Genomic DNA, 22,863 nt, shown 5'->3' with positions numbered 1-22,863 from the left:
TATTCTATTTATTTTGTTGATGATGTGCATCTAGCTTTATTTCTATTTGTTTTGATGACTTGACACCTGTCCACATGTTTTGTTTTGTCGTCTGTCTCCCCCTTCTAGACTGTGAGTTGTTGAGTAGGGACCGTCTCTATATGTTGCCAACTTGTACTTCCCAAGCGCTTAGTACAATGCTTTGCACACAGTAAGCTCTCAATAAATATGATTGAATGAATGAATGAATGAATGAATGAAGTGGAGGTTGGGGAGCCTGAAGGATCAGCTTCCCCGAGGACGGTTCCATTTCGTCCATCCCCCCATCTCCACGTTCCTGAGGTCTCGGAGTGTCGCATGGGGGTTGGCCAGACCCACTTGAATCCCCTTTTTTCTCTTGCTCCTCTTGCAAGCTCGCTGGAGATGGCCTTTCTCCGGAAAACTTCAGTAAGTGTGCCTCGACTTCCTCGGGGGAGAGCTGGGGAAGGAGGCAAGAAGGGAGGGGTGAGGGAAGGAATCCCGCTGGTCCTTGGGCGTGGAGGCAGCGGTCATTGCGGGGAGGAGGGGAGAGAGATGAAGCAGGAATTGGAGTCCTCTGGAAAAGGGACAGATGCCGGCAGCTCCCGTGTGAAAATCGTGTCGGGAACCACGACGAGCTTCAAGACCATCATATAGAACCAATAAATGACCCAAATTCTCTGACGCCCCTCCCCACAATAACCCCTCCCCCGATCACCGCTCACAACACCTCCCCACCCCAACAGGCCTCTCGGAGGCGTCCAAATGGAATCTGCTCTCTCGTCCACTCACATGACCCACGTTGACACTCTCCCGTGGCTAGTGGATGAGTACCTATTTGCAAGGCTAATGAAAAATGGCTGCACTGTTGCCCCCGTCTGAGCTCCTGCGCTTCTCCATCAGGCCTCTTCCGTGTGCTCTGCCCACTCCAAGCCCACCGCTTTTTGTGACCTCACAAGCATGAGAGGGCTCGATTTGGTCTCCATCACAGCTCGCTCACTGCACTTCGTCCCAACCCGCCTATTCCTTTCGGGTCCAATAAACAGCAGGTGTCCTTTTGAGGCTGATGGGTCTCATTTCAGAAGCAGCGTGGCTCAGTGGAAAGAGCACGGGCTTTGGAGTCAGAGGTCATGGGTTCAAATCCCGGCTCCACCAACTGTCAGCTGTGTGACTTTGGGCAAGTCACTTAACTTCTCTGTGCCTCAGTTACCTCATCTGTAAAGTGCGGATTAAAACTGTAAGCCCCCCGTGGGGCAACCTGATCACCTTGTAACCTCCCCAGCGTTTAGAACAGTGCTTTGCACATAGCACTTAACAAATACCATTATTATTATTATTATTGGGAGGGGGCGGTGACACAAAGTGGGGGGACGTTTCCTCCGTGTTGCTAGCAACTCTCTCGAACCAGCACAGAATGTTCCCGCAACTTGTCGGGACCCGTTGAAGAGAGAACTCCCAGCAGACGTCTGCGGCCCCTCCCCCAGGCTGACATCTGCCCAGGGGGTCGGATTTGAGGCCCAGGAAGGAAGAACGCAATTCCGCAGTCCTATGGGAAGCTCAAGTCTCCTTCTTCCTCCCTTCCATATGCTCCCAAATGGGAACTTGAGGCCCAGAGAGGTTATATAACTGTCCAAGGTCACACAGCCCTGGAGCGGTGAGGTTGAGGCTCGAATCCCAGTCTCTGGACTGGCTACTCAGTGTTCCAGACCTCCCTCCACGCTACTGAGAGCTCTCAATCCGGTCTCACCGAGGGGCTCCAGCCTGCCTAACCCTCCTCTCTTGGAAGAGAGCAGTGCATGGACAAGAAGAGGGGGTGGACTACATGCCAGGGAGACAATTGATCCTGTGATTCCAGTCTCCCCGCGTCTTCCCATTGGGTCGAGAAGGAACTGGAGTCTGGTTTTTCTGAGTTATCTAGGGGGGACGGGTCCCGACTGCTGCAGCGAAATGACAAGTCTGGACTGCGGGGATTAATCCATCAATATTTTTTGAAGTCACACTTTATAGTGTTCGGGAGCAATGGGAGAGGGGTGGAGTGGAAGAGGGGGCAGAAGTGACAACGAGCGAAAAACTCCGATCCCTGATAACGGTCCGTCTCCTCCCCACGAGGACATTTAAGGGTGGAACCTCCGCGGGGCCGTTTGCCAGCTTTAGGAGCTGGAGGCCCGGAGGCAGAGCATGCCTGGTACTGCAGCTGGCAAATGCCAGGGTGCCACCCACCCGCACTCCCCCCTGCAGTCAGGGGAAAGAAGAAGAGGTCGTCTGCGTTGTGGTCAGTCTGCTACTATCCCCTCTGAAGAGATGGGGGATCTGTAACCAGTAGAATCCGAGGGGAACACCGCGGGGGCGGGGACCAATCGATCAATTAATCAATGATGTCTATTGAGCCTATACTATGTGCAGAGAGGTTGGGAGAGCTTCTTATGGGCAGGGAACGTGTCTACTAATTCTGTTGCATTGTACAGTGCCTTGCACAAAGTAAGCATTCAGTAAGCACGTTGTGGGCAAGGACTATGTCTGTTTATTGTTATAGCGTATTCTCCCAAAAACTTAGTACAGTGCTCTGCACAGAGTAAGGGCTCATTAAATACGACTGAATAATAATGATGGCATTTATTAAGCGCTTCTATGTGCAAAGCACTGTTCTAAGCGCTGGGGAGGTTACAAGGTGATCAGGTTGTCCCACAGGGGGTTCACAGTCTTAATCCCCATTTTAGGAATGAGGAAACTGAGGCCTAGAGAAGTTAAGTGATTTACCCAAAGTCACACAGCTGACAACTGGCGGAGCTGGGATTTGAACCCGTGGCCTCGGACTCCAAAGCCCGGGCTCTCTCCACTGAGCCACGCTGCTTCTCTGAATGAATGAATGAGGGAATAAATACCATTGATTGATTGATACAACACAATAGAGTGGGTAGACGTGACCCCTGCCCACAAGGAGCTGGTAGGTTAGATTACCTTGTATCAACCCCAGTGCTTAGAACAGTGTCTGGCACACAGTAAGCTCCTAACAAATACCAACATTAATATTATTATTATTAGAGGGAGAGACAACATGACGCACGTGACAACATTTCCCTCCTCTGTCTTCCGTGGATAACGTCCCGGGTGGCCTCCTCGTCTTGGATTGTGCCCTAGCGTCTCCCAGGCCCGGCAGGGCACGATCCCGCCCTCCGGGCACGGCCGGGCCTTGCCCGAGTCGATGCGGTCGCGGGGGAGGGGCGCCGGACAGGAGTCGGGGCGGGGGGGAGCAGAAGGTGTTCCCACCACGGACGGAACGGGAGTCCGAGAGTTTCTGCCGAGAGGGGAAGGTTTGTCCTCCGCTCCCAGCTGCGGGCGGGACTGCCAAAGGCCTCATTCCCCGAAAGTTTCTACCCCCCCCCCCCCCCGGCTCCCCGCGGGCCTGTGCCAACAGCCCGCTCTGCCCTTGCGGCTGGATGATTCATCCTGGCTTTAGCCCTTCCCCCATCGGTTTGGATCCGATTCCCGACCCGAATCCCGGGCAGGCCGAAAGGGGGGTGGGGGCGGGAGGGGTGTTAGATGAACGGGGAACGGGGAGGGAGCGCAGCTCGGGGGTCCCAACTGCCCCCACCCGAGCGACAGATGGTTTCCTGGGGGCCACATTATGTAATTACCTGGCCCTGCCCGGTATGTGAAGTATCCGATCCTGTCTTCCTTTTCGGAGCCTCGCCCTGTCTCTGCACCCCTTGTTTGCAGAACCGCCTGGCGCTTCCAGCCTGAAAGCTTGCCCTGTCTCTATGGATCTCTGTCTCTCTGGGTGTCTGAAACCGTATCTGTCTCTATAGGAGTCTCTAGGTCTTGTGTCTTTTTGTACCTGACTCTCCGGATCTGTCTGAGTTTCTAGCTCTCCAACTTTCTGTATCTGTCTCTCTGTGCCTCCGTGTCTCTTCGCGTGTCTCTGTAGCTGCCTCTGCCCCTCCTGTCTGGGCCTCTGTGGCTACCCATTCAATCGTATTTTTCATTCAATCGTATTTATTGAGGACTTATTGTGTGCACAGCACTGTATTAAGCTCCTGGGAGAGTACAATAAAACAAAAAAACACATTCCCTGCCGACAGCTAGCTTACAGTCTGCCTCTGCCCCTCTGTCTCTCCGTGAATCGCTGGCTGTCTCTGCCTCGCCTTTGAATATCTCTGTCTCTGCCTTTCTCCTTGTATCCCTGTATCTGCACCTGTCTGCCCGTGGATCTCTGACTGTCTCTGCCTCTGTGTCTCTGTGAGTCACTGGTTGTCTCTGTTTCGCCTTTGTGTAATTCCATGATGGTCTCTGCCTCTTCGTGTCTCTCCATGTATCTGTGTGTTGGGGGGTGGGGTGAGGGAGTTGACTCCCTACCCGAATATTTCGGCGGGCGTGCGCGCGGCCCGTTGCCGCGAACAAAGCACGGTCCCGTTATTGCAGGTATGAAGATCTCTGAACATGTTAATAGCGAGATTAGAAAACTCCTGCAGGTATGGATTTGCGGCCGAGCTCAGCCTGTACCAACAGATCCGGTGATTCACCTATTCCGGCTCTGGAATGGCTGGAAGGCTGCGGGGAAAGGCAGATGGATTCCCTCCCCCCGCCCCCCCCCCCCCCCAACACACATACTCCACCCCGGGAAGATTGGGTTTGCTCCTCCGGGGCACGTGCCGGGGCAGTTGAGACCCAAAACGTCTCCGGATCGGGGTGCAGGGCCAACGAAGAGGCCCGGGCCGGGGGCTCCCGGAGTCGGTGCGAGCCCCGGATCGAGCTGAAGTCGGGGCGACCGAGGGCAGGACCGGCGGGAAGGCCAGGGGCGGGAAGGGCGTGGGGCAGTAAGCGAGCTCCCGGGAGGTGCCACCGTTCAGAGGGCAGGGTAATTTCGGAGTGAGCGGAGCTGCCAAGGGTGGGACTTTTGTAGACCCCTGCCCCCGCCCCCCGCCGCTCGCAGGTCGAGTGATCTCACAACCTGCCCCCAGGGCGGACCCACCCACTTAATCACTAGGATCTCGGACGGCGCGCGGGCCCAGCCCAGCCCTGGAAAACCTATAAGAGCGAGATGATTCGAAGCTCCGGGCTACCAGAGACGTCTCTCCCTCCTCTTCCTCCTCCTCCTCTTTCTCGGCTCCGGCATCCAGCGACCCCATCTCTCTCTCTCTGTCTCTCTCTCTCCCTCTCTGCGTCTTTCTCTCCCGGTGTCCCGCTCCTTCCAAGAGCCAGCCGCCATGCTGCGCCAGTCCAGCGTCTCTTTCCAAAGCGGTGGCCGTAAAGGCTTCAGCGCCGCGTCGGCGGTCACTCCGTCGGCCAGCCGGACTAGCTTCAGCTCAGTCTCGGTGTCCCGGAGCGGCGGCGGCGGCGGCGGGGGCGGCTTCGGCCGGGTCTGCGGCGGGGTCGGCGGCGGGGCCGGCTTCGGCAGCCGCAGCCTCTACAACCTGGGAGGCTCCAAGCGCATCTCCATCAGCGGGGGCGGTTTCCGCAGCGGATTCGGCGGCCGAGCGGGCGGAGGCGGAGGATACGGTTACGGCGGCGGCTATGGCTTCGGCGGCGGCGCCGGGAGCGGATTCGCACTCGGAGGCGGCGCCGGAGGCTTCGGGGGCGGCTTCCCCGTGTGCCCCCCTGGCGGCATCCAGGAGGTGACCATCAACCAGAGCCTGCTGGCCCCCCTGAACCTGCAGATCGACCCCACCATCCAGCGGGTGCGGTCCGAGGAGCGCGAGCAGATCAAGACCCTCAACAACAAGTTCGCCACCTTCATCGATAAGGTGCGACGCCCGGACGATCGGGCGGGGGAGGGGCGTGAAGGGAGTCCCCCCTTGCCGTGCTTCTCCCCGGGTGGGTGTGGGGGAACCCTGGTGGGAGATCACGGGAATGGGAGGGAGTCTTTTTATAGCCGCCCTTTCCCTGCGTGGTGCTGGAGGATTCCTGGAAAAAGGTCAAATAATGTTCCTTTCCTCACCCTCATTCTGCTAACTCGGCGCGACTCCCGCCAGAGGTGTTTCCCTTCAGCTGTGTCCCCCCAAGATTTGCCTCTTTCACCAACTGTGTCCCCCCAAGATATACCTCTTCCACAAACTGTGTCCCCCCAAGATATGCCTTTTCCTCCAGCTGTGCCCCCCTTCAACTGTCTTCTTACACCAACTGTATCTTCCCCCCGGCCCAGCTCTGCTTCTCCCTCAAGCTGAGTCCTCTGCATCTTTGTGTCGTCTTTCACCTTTGTTCTCCTGTCCCTCCGAGTGGGCCCTTCCTCCAGCTGGGTCGTCTCCCCCGTCCCCCGCCAGCTGTGAATCCCCCTCCAAGCGTCCCCCGCACTCCAGCCGCGCCCCTTTCCAGAACGATTCTCCTCCCGTGGCTTCCAGGTGCGTTTCCTGGAGCAGCAGAACAAGGTACTGGACACCAAGTGGGAGCTGTTGCAGCAGCAGGGGACCAAGACCGTGAGGCAGAACCTGGAGCCGCTCTTCGAGTCCTACATCAGCAACCTGAGACGCCAACTGGAATCCATCCTGAACGAGCGCGGCCGGCTGGATTCCGAGCTCCGGGGCATGCAGGACCTAGTGGAGGACTTCAAGGCCAAGTGAGTGAGCGCGGAGGGACGGAAGGGAGGGAGGGGGAGGACCGGGGGTTCCGAGGGGGGAGAGGGAAAGGGCAGGGCAGAGCATTGACCGAGCGAGGTGAGACACGTCTGAGTTCCTGTGGTCTGAGGGGAGGGGGAGAGGGCGGGGCGATCAGGAGGAGAGTTCTATCGTAGGAATTCACCACTTTCTGCAGTGGGGACTCTCCGCTCCCCTCTTGGCATCGGTTCCCCCGCCCAGGGGCTTGTATGTTAGTATAGTGGCCCCTCCCGCCCCGCCCTTGGCACGGTTCCAGAATGGGGTGCGGTCGCCAACCCACCATCCCGCAGATCACTTCACTTCTCTGAGCCCCAGTTACCTTATCTATGAAGTGGAGATTGAGACTGTGAACCCCATTTGGGACAGGGATTGTGTCCAAACCGATTTGCTTGTATGTACCCAGCGTTTAAGTATAGTGTCTGACACATAGTAAGCGCTTAACAAATACCATAATTATCGTTCCGCAGCCGAACCTTCCCTCTTCACCTCCATTGCTCCCCCCACCCCGTCCCCTCGAGAGTCCCCTTATGAGGGTGCGATTCGTAGTCCGTTCCCCTGCCGGACACCAAATGACCCTGGGTCGAGATGGACACATCTTCTGCTCCACCTCTGCCCTCTGTGGGGCTCCGCTCCAACCCGGGGTGCGCCCCCTCCCCACCGCCCTCTAAGCGCGCTTACACAGGAGAAAATCAATCACTCTAGCAGTCACAGCTCCTAGGGTAAAGATAAAAGTTCAGTTCCAAACGCCAAGTTAGAAGGGAGGGAACAAGGAGTGATTGGAGAGACGGGTAGACCTGTATTTGCTGCCAAAAAGTGAGCCCGCTGTTGGGTAGGGACCGTCTCTATATGTTGCCAACTTGTACTTCCCAAGCGCTTAGTACAGTGCTCTGCACACAGTAAGTGCTCAATAAATACGATTGAATGAATGAATGAAAAAGAAGGGAAGAAGTATCAATTTAGCACTTAATCAATAGTATTGATTGGGTCCCTACTCTATACAGAAAACTGAACCAAGAACTTGGGTAAATACCATCGACACCGTTCCCTCAAGGGGTTTACAGTCTAGCGGATTCTGCTGGACGAAGAGGGCCAGATGACCATTTTGGGGTTTGGGTCCTAGTCACTCCACCCCCCACTCCCACCTACTGACCCTTCCCCTTCCCTCCAGGTACGAGGACGAGATCAACAAGCGAACTACAGCCGAGAACGAGTTCGTGATGCTCAAGAAGGTGAGTCTGGTAACATACTGAGTGCTCCCTGGCGGCGGCAGAGCTCTAATCCAGGTACCTGCCCTCAGGAAACTTCCAGTCTGGTGGCAGAGGCACTGTCGCCGAAGACAGTCACAGTCAGATTAGGAAGGACCCGCGGAGGAGGGGCGGGGCACGGGTGAAAGTGGTGGATCGGAGAGGGGGAGGATTGCGGGGTGTGGGAGTGTGATTCAGGAAGGCTTCCTAGAGGAGTTGGAGTGTAAAGAGAGGGAGAGGACCCTGGAAAGTAACAAAATCCCAATCCCCCGCGGGGAAGAAAAACGAGCTTCACCCCCACCCACCCCCCTCTGCCCCCCAGGACGTGGACGCCGCCTACATGAACAAGGTAGAGCTGGAAGCCAAGGCGGACGGCCTGACAGAAGAGATCAACTTCCTTCGGACGCTATACGAGGCGGTAAGAGCCCCGCCCCTTCCTCCTTCCCCTTATTCTCGAGCGGGTATTTTCTCTTGGGCAGCGCCCCCCCCCCCCCGCCCCAATCCTTTTACCGGATCTTAGAGGGTCTGGATAAGCTGCTTGTCTCCAGACCAGCCCTATCCTTTCCTGTGGGAAAAAGGAGAACTCTCCACGACAGCCACTCCCCACTCTCCCCCACACCTTCATCGGTAGTCTTGACGTCAAATTTCACCTCCCCCTTCAACCCCCCTTCCACCCCGCCACACACACCTGGACTCTGCAGATCTACAAATTCCCCCGCGCCCCCTGCCCCAGGACATTTGTTTCCCACCTCCAAAGCTTCCATTTTATCTCCCACCTTCCATTTCACTTAATGGCACAGGCCGTGAAGGAGAGAGGAAAGAGACAAATAGGGAGGGAAGAAAGGTGGGAGGGAGGGAAGGAGACTGAAACGGAGGGAGGGGAGCAGAGAGGGAAATACAGAAGAGAAGGAAGGGTCTGAGACTCGGGTTCACAACACAAGCTGCTGTTCTGAATTCTCTCGGGTAGTGTGTGTGTGTGTGTGTGTGTGTGTGTGTGTGTGTGTGTGTGTGTGTGTGGTGGGGGAGAGTCATACCTCCTGTCATCTCCCACTCCCACCTTGGTTCAATCCAAAATTGTGGTTCATATCCCGCCATGATTTAGTGTACAGCACATGGGCCTGGGAGTAAAAAGTACCTGGGGTCTAATCCTAACTCCTCCACTTGTCAGCTGTGAGATCTTGGACAGGTCATTTAACTTCTCTGTGCCTCAATTACTTCATCTGTAAAATGGGAATGAAGACTTTGAGCCTCATGTGGGACATGAACTGTGTCCGACCAGCGTAGCTTGTATCCGCTTTAGCGTTAGTACAGTGCCTGGCACTTAATAAGTGCTTAACAAATATCATTTTAAAAAATCATGTTCCTTCAACTCTGGATTTCTGCTCCCCACCCCCTCAAGACTACAGCCTAGGGACGGAAGGGAAACTGAGGTCTTGGGTCCCAGTAGCTGATTCTGACTCCCCATCTCCCCCCTCCAGGAACTGGCCCAGATGCAGACGTCTGTCTCCGACACTTCGGTGGTCCTATCCATGGACAACAACCGCTCCCTGGACCTGGACAGCATCATCGCCGAGGTCAAGGCCCAGTACGAGGACATCGCCAACCGCAGCCGGACGGAGGCTGAGTCCTGGTACCAAACCAAGGTGAACGAGGCTGGCAGGAACTATGGGGGAGGTGGCGGACATGGGGGGGGGGTGCTCGGGGGGAACACCTGGTCCTGATTGCCCATCCGACTCCCTCGAGATGAACCCCGGGTGTCCACACATTCTCAACTATGCAAATGGACCGACTACACGAGTTATAATCCCATCTGACTCTTTATAGACTGGCAGGAGTCAGGGAATGGCGACAAAGAATTGTGGGTCTAGGCCATCCTTAAGCCCGCCCCCTTTTTACTCCCTTTCCCAGCCTTCCTCGACGAATTAACTTGTACCTTCCCCAGCGCTTAGAAGAGTGTTGGGCTCATAGTAAGCGCTTAATAAATACCACTAAAGAAGTTCATCTGGCTAGAGGCAAGGGGCTGACCACATGACTTCTTGAGGTCCCGTCCACCTCCGGGAGCCTGCCTTCTATCCAGTTTTCCCACAGCCCTTCCCTGCCGAGAAGTTCTTTCTTGAGTCTCAGCTAAGTCCCTTCTGCTGTACCCATCAACAACTCCATTTGAAGCCGGGCGCGTTGGGATGGGTCCTAGCCCTGAGGGAGGGGAGGGTCAGCCCCTGGAATTGAGACCTCTCTCTGACTCGGTCCGGGCAGTACGAGGAGCTACAGCTGACCGCCGGCCGTCACGGGGATGACCTGCGCAACACCAAGCATGAGATCTCCGAGATGAACCGCATGATCCAGCGGCTCCGGTCCGAGATCGACAACGTCAAGAAGCAGGTAGGGAAAGAGATTGACGGTGGGGAGGTGGGGGGAAGAGGGGCAGCTCATCACTTGCTCCGTCCCACTCACTCCCCCTCCCCACTCTCCGGCAGTGCGCCAACCTGCAAGCCGCCATCGCCGATGCGGAGCAGCGCGGTGAGCTGGCCCTCAAGGACGCCCGGACCAAGCTGGAGGAGCTGGAGGCCGCCCTGCAGAAGGCCAAGCAGGACATGGCCCGCCAGCTGCGCGAGTACCAGGAGCTGATGAACGTCAAGCTGGCCCTGGACATCGAGATCGCCACTTACCGCAAACTGCTGGAGGGCGAGGAGTGCAGGTGGGAGCCGGTTCCCTCCCTCTCCCCGACCCTGGGGGAAAATTGGAGAAGCGGGGTGACGGTGCGGGTGGAGGGATTCAGGTTAGAGCCGGGAAAGTTCAGAGATGGGACGAAGGGAGTCCGGTCACTGCCCCTCCATCTCCTCTTCTTCCTTTGTCTCTCTTCAGGCTGAGCGGAGAGGGCGTCAACCCCGTCAACATCTGTAAGTGCTTTGATGGTGATTCGGAAACCCCTCCCCCTTCTTCCCATCCCACCCCATCCCATCCCTCAGACCCTCACCCTCCCCCCACCCAGCAGACTCTCCCCCTTCTCCCACCCCACTGGCCTTCTCTCCCCCTTACCCAAACAGGGAACGTGTCTGTTTATTTTTATGTTGAACGCTCCCTAGCGCTTAATACAGTACTTTGCGCTCAATAAATGCGATCGAATGAATGGATGACTGAACATCCACCCTCACCCTTCTAACATAGTAATACTGTCATTATTATTAGATGAATGTATTAATGATAATTAATAATTGTGGTATTTGTTAAGGGCTTACTATGTGCCAAGCACTGTTCCAAGCGCCGGGGTAGACACAAGGTAATCAGTTTGGACACAGTCCATGTCCCTCGCGGAGCTCACAATTTTGACCCCCATTTTCCAGATGAGGTAACTGAGGCACAGATAAGTGAATCGACTTACCCAAGATCACCCAGCAGACTCCCTTTACCCTTCACACCTCCATAGCCTCTCCTGGGGGAGGCAGGGTGGGAACGGACAGAAGAAAAGGGTGACCCCAGGGTAACACTGGGGCAGACACGTGGCAGGCCCATGCTCTTTCCACTAGGCCGTGCTTATTAATAATAATAGTTGTTAAGTGCTTACTACGTTCCAAGCACTCTAGAGAAGCAGCGTGGCTCAGTGGAAAAGATCCCGGGCTTTGGAGTCAGAGGTCATAGGTTCAAATCCCGGCTCTGCCAACTGTCAGCTGTGTGACTTTGGGCAAGTCACTTAACTTCTCTAGGCCTCAGTTCCCTCATCTGTAAAATGGGGATGAAGACTGTGAGCCCCCCGTGGGTCAACCTGATCACCTTGTAACCTCCCCAGCGTTTAGAACAATGTTTTGCACATAGTAAACGCTTAATAAATGCCATCATTATTATTATTACTATTATTACTAAGCCCTAGGGAACAGAATAATCCCTGATCCCTCTCTTCTGTCTCCCCAGCTGTGGTCACGTCCAGCGTATCCAGCGGCTACGGCAGCGGGGCAGGCAGCGGCTTAGGCCTGGGCGGCGGTCTGGGCGGCGGCCTGGGCGGCGGCCTGGGCGGGAGCAGCGGCTACTCGTACTCCAGCGGCGGTGGACACAGCCTGGGCGGTGGGCTGAGCGTCTCCGCCGGCGGCGGCGGGTTCAGCACCGGGAGCGGCCGGGGTCTGGGCGGGAGCAGCGGCTCTAGCGTCAAGTTCGTCTCCACCACCTCTTCTAGTCGGAAAAGCTACAAGAGCTAAACGCCTTGACCCGCCCGGTGCGCCGGCCCACTGACCCCTCTCCCTTCCCCCACCTCCCACCTCCGCCCCTCTCCTCCAGGCCGGGCGCTCCAGCCGCGGGGGCTGGCGGGCGGTGGGACGGTCTCTCTGTTCCTCAAACTAACCTTCCTCTCTTTCCAACGCCTTCTGCCCCGTTGGGTAGGTGAGAGTTTTGTGCCATCGGGGATCTGAGCCTCGCTCCGCGCTCTGCCGCTCACTGCTGTGTGACCTTGGGCAAATCGCTCAACTTCTCTGGGCCTACTGTCCCCCCTGATCCTCCTCATCCCGCCCCTCCCGGGAAAGGGGTGAGATCGATGTGGGGGGACGCAGGCTATACACCGTCATAAACCCGGTTAATCGGAGAAAACGTTAAATCCAGGCCCGGAGAGTTCTAAGCCCAACACTCTGACACTAAAGCTTTCTCGCCCCGCGCCCCCCGCTCGCGCTCCCCTCCCCCAACCCCTGGGTGGTCTCTGCCTCCACCAGAGCCCCCCGCACAGAGATCACCTTTCCGGGCTGCGGCCCACCACACGCGCTGTTTGGGGAAAAAGGGAGGAGCGTGAGGGTAGAGCTGTGGGTCAGCTGTTTCTTTCCAGCTGTTTTTGAGGGAGGTGGGGGGGGGTGGGGGGGGGGGAGGCTCCGCCGGAACTGACCTTGGAAGCCCTGGTGGGGGTCGCAGGGGACCCGAACGAATCCAGCCCCAGCGTGTGCATAAACGGAATCCTCCATGGTTGATTTTCGGCGCGCTCCGCTCTCTAGGGTTTGTCCAATAAAATGCATTTCTAATTTACTCCGTCAGTGTCTCCCGTTCTTGCACATACACACACACACACACACACACACACACAAACATACACACACACATTGAGAAGCAGCGTGGCTCAGTGGAAAAAGCCCGGGCTTGGGAGTCAGGGGACGTGGGTTCTAATCCCGCCTCCGCCACTTGTCTACTGTGTGACCTTGGGCAAGTCACTTCTCTTCTCTGTGCCTCAGTTACCTCATCTGTAAAATGGGGATTAAAAGTGTGAGCCCCACATGGGACAACCTGATTACTACCCCAGCGCTTAGAACAATGCTTGGCACATAGTAAGCTCTTAACAAATATTATTATTATTATTATTATTATTATTATTATTATTATTATTATTATTATTATACACACTGGAGAGGGAGCCCGAAGAATGAGAAGGGCAGAACCAAGGGGATCTGAGTTTCCCTCTCTCCACCCGGACTCTTCCCCTTCTGCAGTCCACGACTGGATGGAAAAGTTCATTCATTCATTCAACCGTATTTATTAAGCGCTTACTGTGTGCAGAACACTGTACTAAGCGCTTGGGAGAGTACAGTATAACAGTGAACAGACACATTCCCCACCCACGACGACCTATCAGACCAGAGTTCACGGTACTGAGAGCGTTGAGGATAAGGACGGTGGTGGGAGAGACGCGGGGTGAAACCTTGCATTCACCTCATCTGGATGAAGGGTTTCTGGTAGGAGGATGCTGATTGGTCGGTTTCCAAGTCCACCAAGGGGTGGACCACAGCAAAAAAGCAGAGGTTACAGCGGGGGAGACTAGGGTTAGATTTGAGGGAAAAATTTCTGCTTAAAGACGTGGATAGGGCTATCCCATCCTGCGACAAGGGAAGCAGGGACTGAAATTTCTATCTCTAGAGGACTGTAGTCATTAAATAGGCGCCAGTCTGCCTTGGTAGGTCTTTATCCGCTTGGAGGCAGTGGGGTGGGTACGTTAAGCCTTTTGGGACAACTTCCATCTTTCGTTTTTGGTTTAAGGGTTGAGCACAAGGGCCTTTTCTTCTTAGTAGCAGAAAAACCTGCTGAGTCTCTTCGCCATCTCTGTGCTCTTCCGTCCCTAATCCATTCACACCAATCAAGTAATCAGTAATATTTATTGAACGCTTACTACGTGCAGAGCACTGTTCTAAGCGCTTGGGAGAGTACAATTCAATGGAATTCAAAGACACCGTTCTCTGCTCTAAATGAGTTTACAGTCCAGAAGAGGAGACAGACGTTAATATAAACATACCCAGGGAAAGTGAGCTTCAACAAAGGAAGGAGGAGGAAAAGGAGTGGCCTTTAGAGTTCCCCCTCTAGAGTGGCTCCCTCCCTCCTCACTTCCTTCTCTCTCTCTTTTACATTCATTCATTCATTCAATCGATTGACTACGTATTAAATACGTATTTAATCGCAGTAAAGCGCTTAATAAAAACAATTGATTGAATGAGTGAATGAATGAATGATTGAATAAATGAATGACCTTCCCAGGTCAACGAATGGCCTTCCCAGACTTAGCCCCTTCCTTCCTCTCCCCCTCGTCCCCCTCTTCCATCAATAAATACGATTGATTGATTGATTTGTACATATTTATTACTCTATTTATTTATTTATTTATTTTACTTGTACATATCTATTCTATTTATTTTATTTTGTTAGTATGTTTGGTTTTGTTCTCTGTCTCCCCCTTTTAGACTGTGAGCCCACTGTTGGGTAGGGACTGTCTCTCTATGTTGCCAACTTGGACTTCCCAAGCGTTTAGTACAGTGCTCTGCACGCAGTAAGCGCTCAATAAATACGATTGATGATGATGATGACTGTCTCTATATGTTTCCAACTTGTACTTCCCAAGCGCTTAGTACAGTGCTCTGCACACAGTAAGCGCTCAATAAATACGATTGATGATGATGATGATGATGAATAAATAAGTAATTTATAATGAATAATTTAAAGATAAGTACATGTGCTACTCTAACTTTCTCCGAACCATAGACTATCCCCTATTGCTCTCACTACCGCTCTTTTTTATGATAAAAAAATCATATGTTATCTTTATGTGCTTTCTATGTGTCAGGCACTGTTTTAAGCCGTGGGGTGGATACAAGTTAATCAGTTCGGCCCGAGTCCTTGTCCCACATAGGGCTCATAGTCTGAGTAGTAGGAGGAAACCCCCAATTTGCAGTTGAGGAAACTGAGGCACAGAGAAGTTAAATGATTTGCCCAGGGTCACACAAGCAGGCAACTGGCAGACCCGGGACTAGAACACAGGTCCTTTGACTCCCATGCCCGTGCTCTTTCCATTAGTCCACACTACTTCCCAACTCTGAGCTGTGATCCGTTTCCCTGTCCGTTCTCAATCAATCAATCAATCGTATTTATTGAGCGCTTACTGTGTGCAGAGCACTGTACTAAGCGCTTGGGAAGTACAAGTCGGCAACACATAGAGACAGTCCCTACCCAACAGCGGGCTCGCAGTCTAGAAGGGGGAGACAGAGAACAAAACCAAACATACTGACAAAATAAAATAAATAGAATAGATATGTACAAGTAAGATAAATAAATAAATAGAGTAATAAATATGTACGAACATATATACATATCTCCTGCCATCAATTAATCAGAGCTTTTCATTGAGTGGTTACTGTGTGCAGAGCATTGTACTAAGGGTTTAGGAGAGTAAAATAAAACAGAAAATTTGACCCGCAGAGCTGCATTATGCCAGTTCTACGAGTCTGCCTAATAAGAATAATAATTGTGGTCTTGGTTAAATATGCCAAGCGCTGTTAGGTACCAGATATTCAAGTCGGACACACCCCTGACCCCCATGGGGTTCAATGGTTAAGGGAGAACAGGCATTTAATCCCCATTTTACAGATGAGGAAATTGAGAAAAAGAGAAGTTAAGAGACTTGCCTAAGGTCCTACAGCAGGCAAGAGGCGTAACTGGCATTGGAACCAAGGTGTCCTGACTCCCTCAGTTGGACACAGTCCATGTCCCACATGGCACATGCCCTTTCCACTAGAGCACGCTGATTCTTTCTCGCCACTTCCTCCTCACAGTCAGCACCACCACACACGCCCGAATAGGAGAAATTCGGGCTGGTTCCCCTGGAGTAGACGGGAGCGGTAGGGAGGGGACGGGAGGGAGAGACTTCCAGCCTCCGCTGGAGGCTTCCCAGAGCGGCCTCCTTGGCCAGAGGCGGCCGGATCTGAGTCAAGGCCATCTGGATCTAAAAGGATCTAAAGATAATCCGAGTTCCCAGACGGAGGGAAATTAAAATGTTTGTAAGAGGGAAAAAGAGACAAAAGACACAATACGCACAAAAGAGTAGGGCGGGGCGGGGCGGCGGGTCCGCCGGCGGCGCCGGCTCTTTCGAGGAGTACTCCCTCCCAGGATAAACCGGGAGAGAAACTCAAGGCCCGACAAAGTTTCTTCCCTGCAGGGAAAACCACCGGCCCAAACCGCGGTCAGCTGCGAGGTCTCCGGTTCGACATGACTGCAAACTCGTATTTGGGGCTTTTTAAAAATGGTATTTATTTAGCGTTTACTACGTGCCAGGCACTGTTCTAAGCGCTGGGGTAGATTCAGGTAAATCAAGTTGGACACAGCCCATGTCACACATGGGGCTCGCAGTCTTAATCTTAATCTTAGTCTTAATCTTAGATTTAACGAGAAGCAGCGTGGTTTAGTGGAAAGAGCACGGGCTTTGGGGTCAGAGGACGTGGGTTCTAATCCCTTCATCACCACTTGTCTGCTGTGTGACCTTGGGCAAATTGCTTAACTTCTCTGTGCCTCAATTACCTCATCTGTAAAATGGGGATTAAAGGTGTGAGCCCCACAGGAACAACCTGATTACCCTGTATCTGCCCCAGCGCTTAGAACAGTGGTTGACACATAGTAAGCGCTTAACAAATACCATTATTATTATTATTATTATTACTAATCCTCACTTTACAGATTAGGTAACTGAGGCACAGAGAAGTGAAGTGACTTGCCCAAGGTCACACAGCTGACCAGCGATGGAGCCGGAACTGGAATCCAGCAGGTCCTTCTGGTTCCCAAGCCCTTGCTCTATCCACCAGGCCATGCTCCTTCTCATGGGCAGAGCTCATTGTGGGCTGGGAACATATCCATTAATTCTGTTGTGTTGTAATAATACTAATAATAATGGCATTTATTAAGCGCTTACTATGTGCAAAGCACTGTTCTAAGCGCTGGGGAGGTTGCAAGGTGGTCAGGTTGTCCCACGGGGGGCTCACAGTCAGTCCCCATTTTACAGATGAGGTAACTGAGGCCCAGAGAAGTTAAGTGACTTGCCCAAAGTCACACAGCTGACAGTTGGCGGAGCCGGGAATTGAACCCATGATCACTGACTCCAGAGCCCGTGCTCTTTCCACTGAGCCACGCTGCTTCTCTACTCACCCAAGAACTTAGTATAGTGTTCTGCATGTAGTAAGCGCTCAATAAATACCATTGATTTACTGACCCAAGAAGGTGGAGGAAAATCGGTCCGGGAGGAAGACAGAAATTAGGGATGTTTTCAGTTAAGGGAAGGGAAGGTTGAGGGGAGGCTACCTCCCCTCCCAGTCCCTGAAGGTCTTCCACGAAGAGCGTTGTGGCCTAATGGATAGAGCACGAGCCTGAGGAGCAGAAGGACCTGGGTTCTACTTCCGGCTCCGCCACTTGTCTGCTGTGTGACCTTGGGCAAGTCACTTCATTTTTCTATGCTTCAGTTATCTCATCTTTAAAATGGGGATTAAGGCCGTGAGCCCCACTTGGGACAGGAACTGCGTCTACCTGATTAGCTTGTATCTACCACAGAGCTTAGAACAGTGGCTGGCACATAATAATAATAACAATAATAACAATAGTATTTGTTAAGCACTCACTATGTGCCAACACTGTCCTAAGCGCTGAGGTAGGTACAATCAAGTTGTCCCACATGGGGCTCACAGTCTAAATCCCCATTTTACAGCTGAGTTAACTGAGGCACAGAGAAGTGAAGTGACTTGCCCAAGGTCACACAGCCGGCAAGTGGTGGAGCCGGGATTAGAACCCACGTCCTTTGACTCCCAAGTCCGGGCTCTTGCCGCTAGGCCAGGCTGCATCTCACATAGTCAGTGCTTAAACCAATACCAAAAAAAGAGAAAGAAAGAAAGGAGGAAGGGGGAAGAGGACTTGCAGCTCTCTGGACTCCACTGCAGCAAGAGACAGCTGGTTTAGACTTCAAGAAGAGCTTCCAGACAGTCCATTCTGGATCAGATAAGTAAGGGAGGAGGAGAGCTTGGAGGAAAGAACAGGCTGATCTGGCAGCTTTAAGCGTTCTGCGCCCGGAGGCAGGAGGCTGGACCAGATCCCCTCTAGAGCCGACCCGCGTGGGGCTGCGGGAATCTGTGACTCACGGGGAGGCCAGGGAAGATGAAGAAACGATGATTTTGAGCTCCGGTTTCACGGAAGTGCCCTCCAGAACCGAAACCGGCCCCTCCCTGCCCCCTCAGCCCACTTTCCCACTCCTCCCTGCTTATCCCCCTTGAGACCCCTCCAGTATTATTAATAATGATAATGGTATTTGTTAAACGCTTACTATGCATCAGCCGTACTAAGCGCTGGGGTGAATATGAGCAAATTAGGTTGGACACAGTCTCTGTCCCACATGAGGCTCACAGTCTTGATCCCCATTTTATAGATGCGGTAACTGAGGCACAGAGAAATTAAGTGACTTGCCCAAGGTCACTGCCATCCGACGACCCAGCCCCCCTCCACGTCCCTGATGTGCTGCCCCCTCTGGGGTCGTCAACTCCCTGCCCTGTACGTGATTTGGCTTCAAAGCTCTCCATCACCTTGCCCCCTCTTACCTCACCTCCCTTCTATCCTTCTACAGCCCAGCCCGCACACTCCGCTCCTCTGCCGCCGCTAACCTCCTCACCGTGCCTCGTTCTCGCCTGTCCCGCAGTCGACCCCTGGCCCACGTCCTACCTCTGGCCTGGAATACCCTCCCTCCACAAACCCGCCAAACTAGCTCTCTTCCTCCCTTCCATGCCCTACTGAGAGCTCACCTCCTCCAGGAGGCCTTCCCAGACTGAGGCCCCCCCCTTTACTCTCCCCCCCATCGCCCCACTCCCTCCCTCTGCCCTACCCCCTTCTCCTCCCCACAGCACTTGTGTATATTTGTACATATTTATTACTCTATTTTATTAATGATGTGTATATAGCTATAATTCTGTTTATTTTGATGGTATTGACACCTGTCTACTTGTTCTGTTTTGTTGTCTGTCTCCCCCTTCTAGACTGTGAGCCGCTTGTTGAGTAGGGACTGTCTCTACATGTTGCCGAATTGTACTTTCCAAGCGCTTAGTACAGTGCCCTGCACACAGTAAGTGCTCAATAAATACGATTGAATGAATAAAGGAAGGAATGATCCAGTCCTAGCAGTTCAAACCCTGGCTGTGTTGGTGATCTTGAGTGAGATCCTTAACTTCTCTGGTCTTCTGCCTACCCCAGCTGGAAAATGGGGAGAATTCAGCTTCACGTAAGGGGAGAATCTCTCCCGGGGGCAGCCTTGCTGGGATGGGGGTGTCTATCGGGGAAGGGGAAATCCTTCCTCGGTCTCCAGACAGAGACTCAGGGTCCAGAGAGGGCAAGGGGCACAATGGATGACACGCAGCATGGTTAGGGAAAAGTTAAGAAAAGGAGTCAGGAATTCTGACTTCCAGCCCAGTGCCCTTTCCCCAGTCACTGCTTCCTCCCACAGAGGTGGAGATGAACAAAGACAATAGTGATTGAGGGCACCAACCCAAACCCACGCCCAAACACACAGACCCACACCCACAACAAAACACAAAGGTGCACATACACACACAGACACACGCCTAAACACACAGACTTGCACCCACATTAAAAAAAAACAGAGACATACATAAACACACACACACACACACACACACACATCCTCACCATGGGCTTCTTCTTGGTAGGCACAGATTTCACGAGGGCAACTGTCCAGATGCCAGTTTCCCCACTCTGCACAGTCCCCTACTTGCCGGTTTCCCCTCCACCCAACCCTCCAGTGAGAAGATTGGACATGTCAAGACAACCCCTGGAGAGGGGAGGAGGGAGACGTGGAGAAATCTCCCAACTCTTTACCTGACCTATGGCACCATGGCTAACCCGACTTAGAATGTCCTCCCTGTCTTCTCCAGATCCTGTCCCCACCTCTTTCCAAATGTTCCTTAAAACCCATCTCCTCCAAGAAGCCTTCCCCTGTTGAACGCTTTTCTGTCCCCTAAGAATATCTCTTGTTAAAGCTATGTTTTGTTCTGCCCTCATTTATATTTTCATCTGGGTTTTTTTTCAATTATTCTTGCTTCTCTTGACACTATGCCTTACATTATTTGTCCATCTGGCTGTATCTGTCAATCAATCAACCAACCAATCAATGCTATTTATTTAGTGTTTATTGTGTGTAGAGCACTGTACTCCAGTCTTTAGCATCATTCTGTCCACTGCTCAAGGGCCCCTACTAATTCCCAACACCCCTTCCATATCAACCCAGCAGTCACCCAGAGCACTTATGTTTTTAATTGCTCTTTTTGGTATTTTTGCACTTAGGGATATTTCTTTGTTTAATCATTTCTTCAGTACGACAGACCTGTGCTACTTCCTTTTAAATCATTGTATTATTGTCCTTCTCTTACCCCCGCTTTGTGATTAACTTCTTTCTGCTTCACTCTCTCTCACTAGATTGTCACCCTCTCAAGAGTAGGAATAAAGATTGCTACTCATGTAGTCTCAATCAGTCATAATGCTCCACCACTTGTCTGCTGTATGACCTTGGGCACGTCACTTGCCCTTCTAGACTGTGAGCCCACTGTTGGGTAGGGACTGTCTCTATATGTTGCCAACTTTACTTCCCAAGCGCTTAGTACAGTGCTCTGCACACAGTAAGTGCTCAATAAATGCGATTGATTGATTGATTGACTTTTCTGGTCCTCAGTTACTGCATCTGTAAAATGGGGGTTAGGACTGTGAGCTCGATGTAACTGTGTCCAACCCGATTTGCCTGTATTACCCCCCAGCCCCACCCCTTGGCACGCTTATTACAGTGCCTGGCACATAGTAAGCGCTTAACACATACCAAAATTATTATTTTAATAATATATTTTAAGCACTTATTCTGTGCAGAGCACTCTACTAAGGGCTTGGGAAGACACAATAGAAAGGAGTAGACAAAATTTCTACTGTCAAGGAGTTTACAGTCGAGCCGAGGAGATAGACGCTAAAATACATGGCATTCTTAGGACAGTCAAGACAAAAATCAATGAATTGTACTTACTGAGCGCTTACCGCATGCTAAGCACTGTAGTAAGCACTTAGGGGAGTGCAATCCAACAAAGGTGGTAGACATGGTCCCTGTCCACAGCGAGTTATTTTTTTCTAATATATGTTTAATGTTTACTATGTTCGAGGCACCGTGTTAAGCACTGGGGTAGATACAAGTTAATCAGGTTGGACACAGTACATGTCCCCATATGGAACTCACAATGTTAATACCCATTTTACAGATGAGGTAACTGAGGCACAGAGAAATGAAGTGATTTGCCCAAGGTCACACAGCAGACAGGTGACAGAGCATGGATTAGAACCCAGGTCCTCTGATTCCCGGGCCCGTGCTTTAGCCACCAGGCCACACTGCTTCGCTGTATTCCTCTAGTTTCCTCTAGAGGGAATCTAATAGTGTGTGTGTGTGTGTGTGTGTGTGTGTGTGTGTGTGTGTGTGTGTGTACAAGCTAGCAGCCTCTCAAAGGCAGGGACTAAGTGTCTCTCTCCCACTGCCACTGCCCCAGCACCCGAGAGAGAAAGAGAGAGAGAGAGAGAGAGAGAGAGAGAGAGAGAGAGAGAGAGAGAGAGGGTGTGTGTGTGTGTGTGTGTGTGTGTGTGTGTGTGTATTCGTGAATAGACTGGAAGCCCCTCGAGGGCAAAGCCCATGGCAGAGCATGGAGTCACCGTGGCTGTTCCGGGAACGAGGATGGGCTGGTTTGGACCAACCCACCAGGGTGGTGGTTGTGTTGCCACCTGCTGTTACTCAGGGCTTCTGGCCCTGGGTCTCGACAGTCAGCGCATTGTTCCACGCTGGCTCAGCCTCTCCTCTGCCACAACCGCTTCCCTCTACTGCCAAGTGAAGTAGGATTGCTTTTCGGGAGAAGGAAAAGGCTGCGGATGGCAAGATTTCTTCCAACCCCATCTATGTCCTTTCCCTTCTCCTCCTCCTCCTCTTCTTCTTCCTTCAAGAATTTTCCAAGATTCATCCCACCCAACCCCAATCTGTCGCCCCAGTTACCCACCAGCCCGTGTGTCGAAGGATGTTAAATTGATCTTTTTGTTCCTGGGTGTCTTTAAATGAGTTTGCCCACACTATGTGTCTTTATCCACCGGTCTGCCCTGCCTGCCCCAGAAGCTTCTGAAGAGAGTTTGGGGTGGAGGTGGGGACGGGGGTCCGTGTTTCCCTGAGGATTTCCCCCATCTGGTCAGTTTGAATTGAGAGCCCTAGCCTATCTCCCCTCTCTCCTTGGGTCAAGGGTCTTCAGTGCCTCTCGGGTTTGGCGACGCATCAGTGCTGTCCAGCTGCAGATTATCCTCAGCGCACAGAGGACAGAGAACACATGTACACACACACACACACACACACACACACACACACACACACACACACACACTGTGCTGGATAGTAAAAAAGGGACAGAGGGAGGAGGGGGTACAGTCCCTGCCCTCGAGGGGCTGCCGAGCTAACTGGGGAGGGGGTGACAGAAGCCACAAACCATGTGCCAAACTCGAAGGACTTTCCGTGGTGACGGACCTGCCCGGCCCCTCCCCACCTCCCTTCCCCCGACGGGGCCACCGTAGAAGCGCAGAACAAGTGGCCACAGAAATTCTGCCTTGGAAGCCTCCTCGGACAGCTCCCCGCTTGCGGCCGGAGGAGAGGAAGGGAGACCAGAGTAGCCAAAGGGGAGGACAGTGGGGAAGAGAGACGAGTCTGGCCC

The 22,863-nt window shown here is 53.0% G+C and overlaps 1 protein-coding gene across 1 annotated transcript; it reads left to right on the top strand.

Annotated features, from left to right (window-relative positions):
* Window positions 1-5,022: 5,022 nt before the first annotated feature.
* LOC119933091 (keratin, type II cytoskeletal 5-like) lies at window positions 5,023-12,594 on the top strand. The gene is made up of 9 exons (XM_038752379.1): window positions 5,023-5,738; window positions 6,333-6,547; window positions 7,753-7,813; window positions 8,151-8,246; window positions 9,307-9,471; window positions 10,082-10,207; window positions 10,303-10,523; window positions 10,691-10,725; window positions 11,735-12,594. The coding sequence occupies exons 1-9, from the start codon at window positions 5,202-5,204 to the stop codon at window positions 12,013-12,015; spliced, it is 1,737 nt and encodes a 578-aa protein (XP_038608307.1). The 5' UTR covers window positions 5,023-5,201; the 3' UTR covers window positions 12,016-12,594.
* Window positions 12,595-22,863: the final 10,269 nt, after the last annotated feature.

Source organism: Tachyglossus aculeatus, chromosome 10 (genome assembly GCF_015852505.1).
Source record: "Tachyglossus aculeatus isolate mTacAcu1 chromosome 10, mTacAcu1.pri, whole genome shotgun sequence".
In the NCBI taxonomy this organism is placed as follows: Eukaryota; Metazoa; Chordata; class Mammalia; order Monotremata; family Tachyglossidae; genus Tachyglossus; species Tachyglossus aculeatus.
Note: the sequence above shows the minus strand (reverse complement) of the source record. Positions and strands in the feature narration are given on the sequence as shown.

Excerpts from the sequence above, each read along its gene's own strand:
- LOC119933091 (XM_038752379.1), top strand. The coding sequence starts at position 5,202 with ATGCTGCGCCAGTCCAGCGTCTCTTTCCAAAGCGGTGGCCGTAAAGGC. Across the intron at positions 6,548-7,752 it reads GTGGAGGACTTCAAGGCCAA|GTACGAGGACGAGATCAACA; the intron begins GTGAGTGAGCGC and ends CCTTCCCTCCAG. Across the intron at positions 10,726-11,734 it reads CGTCAACCCCGTCAACATCT|CTGTGGTCACGTCCAGCGTA; the intron begins GTAAGTGCTTTG and ends CTGTCTCCCCAG.